This window comes from Amblyomma americanum, unplaced genomic scaffold (assembly GCF_052857255.1).
Source record: "Amblyomma americanum isolate KBUSLIRL-KWMA unplaced genomic scaffold, ASM5285725v1 scaffold_42, whole genome shotgun sequence".
NCBI lineage: Eukaryota > Metazoa > Arthropoda > Arachnida > Ixodida > Ixodidae > Amblyomma > Amblyomma americanum.
Window position 1 is genome coordinate 255,444 of NW_027526514.1, and position 4,014 is coordinate 259,457.

Consider the following 4,014-nt stretch of genomic DNA (forward strand, 5'->3'; position numbering starts at 1 on the left):
AAATTATCAAAAAATGAACACGGCATATTGGCAGAAAGCATCGTGTGTGTATGTGTACCGTCTTCCCGAGTGACATAAATCGACTCAATTCATGCTCACATGAGAGTTTTATTGCATACTGTTCGCGGTGTTGCTTCCTCTTTCACTACTGTTCATGAAAGAAGCGGATGTGAGCAAGCGAGACTGAACGAAGCAGCGGCATCTTGACTTCTGCAGATCCTGCTAACCTGGCGTCCAGCGGCTAAAAGTGCAGCTCGACATTCTGCTCTACGAATAACCCGTTGTCGTCTGACTCTGCGATGGCCAGCAGGAAGCCATGGTGACGAAATAAGTTGTCGAAATCCTCCATGTCGTCCTGGTCGTCCACGTCAGTCAGGTAGCCTTGGTCGCACTCGTCACTCTCATCGTCCTGAGAGTCCAGGTCCTCCAGGTCACTGAGGTCACCCAGGTCCTCCTGGTGCTCTTGACCGTCCAGGTCGTGCAGATCGTCCTTATCTTTGTGATCGTTCTGGTAGTCTAAGTTGCGTTCTCCCGAACCGCCCGTATTGGCGGTGGTGTCAATAATTGCTTGCTGATGAATGTGCTCGTCTAACAGCCGCATGGGCCAGTTGGGGATCCTCAGAAGCAGCTTGAACCAGACCAGCGCCACAGTGAGGATGACGACAATTCCCGTAGTCATCACCATAGAGAAGAAAGTAGAAAGGATTTCGAAGTACAGGTCGAGGTTTTTCCACAAGATCAGGACTGCTACCAGGATGAACATCACCTGCGCGCAAACCGTACTTGAGTAAACAACATCCAAGACGACTCAACACAGCGGCCTCTCCAACTGTGGGAAATGGCGGGCATCTGCTACTGCCCGATTTGAGGCGAGAACGCGTGCCAAGTTTAGTGCAAGGCGTTTAGAGGCTGCGACACCGACCTGTGTTCATCACCAAATAGCCGGCGTGCCTCTTTGCGCAGAGAAGCCTTTCGCTATCCGTTAGTGCTAGCAGTAAAACACACAGTTCTAAGCACAATTCACTCAGAGAAGAATTCCTTATTACAACGCCTACACGAAAGGAACCTGAGAGTCAATGAGATGAAACTTCCTCAAATAACGTTAATTGACCCCAGTTCATTTGTGATCAGTCTCCAATTTAATGCTCACTGCTCAGAGGATGTTCTTTGATGACGCAAGTGTTTTAAAGGACCGGACGTCTTTTTCTCGCACTGTGTGCAAGAAGAAAGGCCATACCTACGTCGTTACAGCAGCAGTAACGGGAGAATCGGAGCTCAGTGAGGCTGTGTACTGGCTCTGGAAGGTCGCGTTGCCTATCCAGCTGCATCAGCGGCTTGCAAGGTGAAAATAGCCAATCCAACATTTGGCCAAAATACATGAGAAATGCAAGTGGGTCCCAAGCAGCCGTTACTGCTGCTACCGCTACAGTTGTCTAGCGAATGACAGCGATAGCTGCTAGAACGGCATTCTAGGAAAGAGCGGCGTCTGTAGTTCATGGACTAAAAGTATAGGAACCTCCACATAATTTTCGAGGAAGTTGAAGGGGAAGGCGCCCTCTCGGTTCCTCTCCTTTACTGCCGCAGCGACTTTTGCTGCTTGTAATCATTGCCAGAAATTCGGGAGAAGCGCTTCCAGTTCCCTTGGCTGCCAGCACGTGGCGCATCACTTTGAACATGAACAATTAGCGCGCTGACAACATCCGTGACGTAAGAAAGAAAATGACCGAGTGTCTGCCGCTGAAGCTCTATAGGCCGCTAGTCTTAGCGACACGGGCTGAGCGCTGTCCCCAATTCTGGTAATGGGCGGCTAATAGGTGTTCTCACGTGACGTCATTGGCGCCATGTTGGCCAGCGCGTAGCTTCAGCGATGCACGCTGGAGGATGCTGCCAAAATCCAGAACTCTTAGATCGCACCAGCTGTTAAACACCGCTTCAAAATGTGACTAGTTACTTGTCCCACGCAGGGGACACTGCCGGAATGCATGGATGGATGGAAGTTAAGAGCGTCCGCTATGAGACGGGGCGGTGGCGCTCTCTGGAAGCGGGCAAGAAGAGCTGTTGACCATGCATTATGTCTATTCATTTTTCCTAATGCACCTGTTTCACTGATTTTGTTGGCAGGTGACTGTGCCTTTAGGAACAGTCTCGCTGTTTGCAATTCGGATAATGTTAAGGTTAGTGCCCATGGGCGTGGCAAAAATACGTAAGCCCCCAATTTTTGACCACTCAGACTGCCGTTTTTTGATACAAGAGCCCTATAGGAAATTTCGCAATTCGAGACATGAAGAAGTCTGCCGATACGCCTGGAGTATTCACCGATGTGAATAGTTTAGGCGTGTCAGTTGAGCACGCCTAAAGGCCGCGCGCATGACTAATGTTCTCATCGGCACCTGCTCCCGCTTGTGTCGCTGCATCTACGTGCTGGACAAACAAGTGGCCCCGTTACGTCACGCGATGACGCCTTTTTCGCGCCTAGCGTTGCGAGGGAGAAGTTGTGAGAGGGAACAGAAGACGAGCTCTCGCTGCCTCCGCCTCACCGGCGCAGCCTCTCTTGAACACCTGAACGGACGGCGTAACGCCGTGGCGCGTTCCTAGATGCATGCGTGTTGCGCGCACGGGCGTCGAGGCACCCTATGCGCAGCCGGCACGGAAGGACTCCAGAAAGCACAGTTCTCGACAGTTAGGCATGGCCAGGCTACGCAATGTTTGCACGTCGTCCGAGTGCCCGCAAAGACGAGAGCGACGCTCTCAGCAAAAGGGGAGAGCAGTGAGACAGAGGCGCGAGAGCGACGACAAAAGCATCCTATAAAGGAAAGCACCAGTCAAAATTATGAACACTAAGATAGGCAACAGTCGGTGAAATCGAGGAAAGCATCTTCTCAAAATTTGTGGCCGTAGAATAAGTTGGCAGAGCACCGCAATCGACATACGGAGGTCCTGGGTTCGTATCCCGCCGGCGGCACATGGTTGTTTTTCCTTCTACTTTCTAATCAGTTTACTTTCAGATAAAAACAAATGATACCTTACTTCTCATTGGTTGACGGTCACAAATTGAAAAAAATCGCTCCCTTGTGCTACCTTCGGTTTCAGTGACGGTTGAATTTCTTCACATGTGCGTCGTAGCAAGCCCCACAGTTCTGCATCTATGTCTGCTAAATATCAACACCATATGTCAGGCACAACTTTCGCAGTCATTCGCAGCACGGGGCGGATGACAATCTGTTTTTTGTTCCCGCGCTTCAAGAAATGAAGAAAAGCTGCGCACATTTATCGCGGCGCCCGAAATCTTTGAGCGTTTGCAGCAGACGGAACGAACGATAAAAGCACCGAGTAATAGCACGAAGGCACATCGTCCCGTTCACCTATTGAGACGGACAGAAGAGCCGCTCCGCGGTTGAAAGGCTGCGTGGGCTACGCGCCGTTAAGCGGCTTCATGGTGCATAAATCAAGCGGCCCTTCACTAAGGCAGCAGCACCTGATATGTTAAGGCCTTTCGCTAAGCACAGATCCCAGCGGTGCGCAGACTGGGTACACGGCCGTCTGAATCTTACGTTTCTGATCTTGCGCTTGAAGTTGAACGAGCTGTCTGCGGTCGTGCTGTGAGTCGACACGACGGCCTCGATGTTAGCGGCCTCGTTCTCAGTGCCCCCGAAGAATTTCGCAAAAGGCATCTCGGGGCTCGGGGCTTCAACGATGGCGGCAGGCTTCGAGCGAAGGTGAAGAAATAAGGAAGAAGTTCCTTCGTTTCACGTTATGTGGTCTTCCTTTTCACTTCTGGAGGGTTGACGTTTCCGGTGACAAAAGCATACTTCCCGTGATGGGAACAAAATCACCGGCTTGTAGCGCCAGGGTAGCGGTCAAAGGTGCTTATTTGTAGCCTCTAGAAAAGAGAAAGAGATGCGAAAGCAATCAGACTCCCATTTTTGTCCCTCCTATGTATTACGCGGAAGCGACGTCTTTTAGTGTATCTAGCAGGAAGCTTTTGGCCAAATGGTCAGCTCTTCTTTCCTTTGC

General features: G+C 50.9%; 1 protein-coding gene across 1 annotated transcript; it reads right to left on the bottom strand.

Annotated features, from left to right (window-relative positions):
• Window positions 1–241: 241 nt before the first annotated feature.
• LOC144112064 (uncharacterized) lies at window positions 242–3,674 on the bottom strand. The gene is made up of 2 exons (XM_077645142.1): window positions 3,552–3,674; window positions 242–766 (listed from the first exon to the last, which is right to left on the bottom strand). The coding sequence occupies exons 1-2, from the start codon at window positions 3,669–3,671 to the stop codon at window positions 242–244; spliced, it is 645 nt and encodes a 214-aa protein (XP_077501268.1). The 5' UTR covers window positions 3,672–3,674.
• Between the last annotated feature and the right edge of the window lie 340 nt (window positions 3,675–4,014).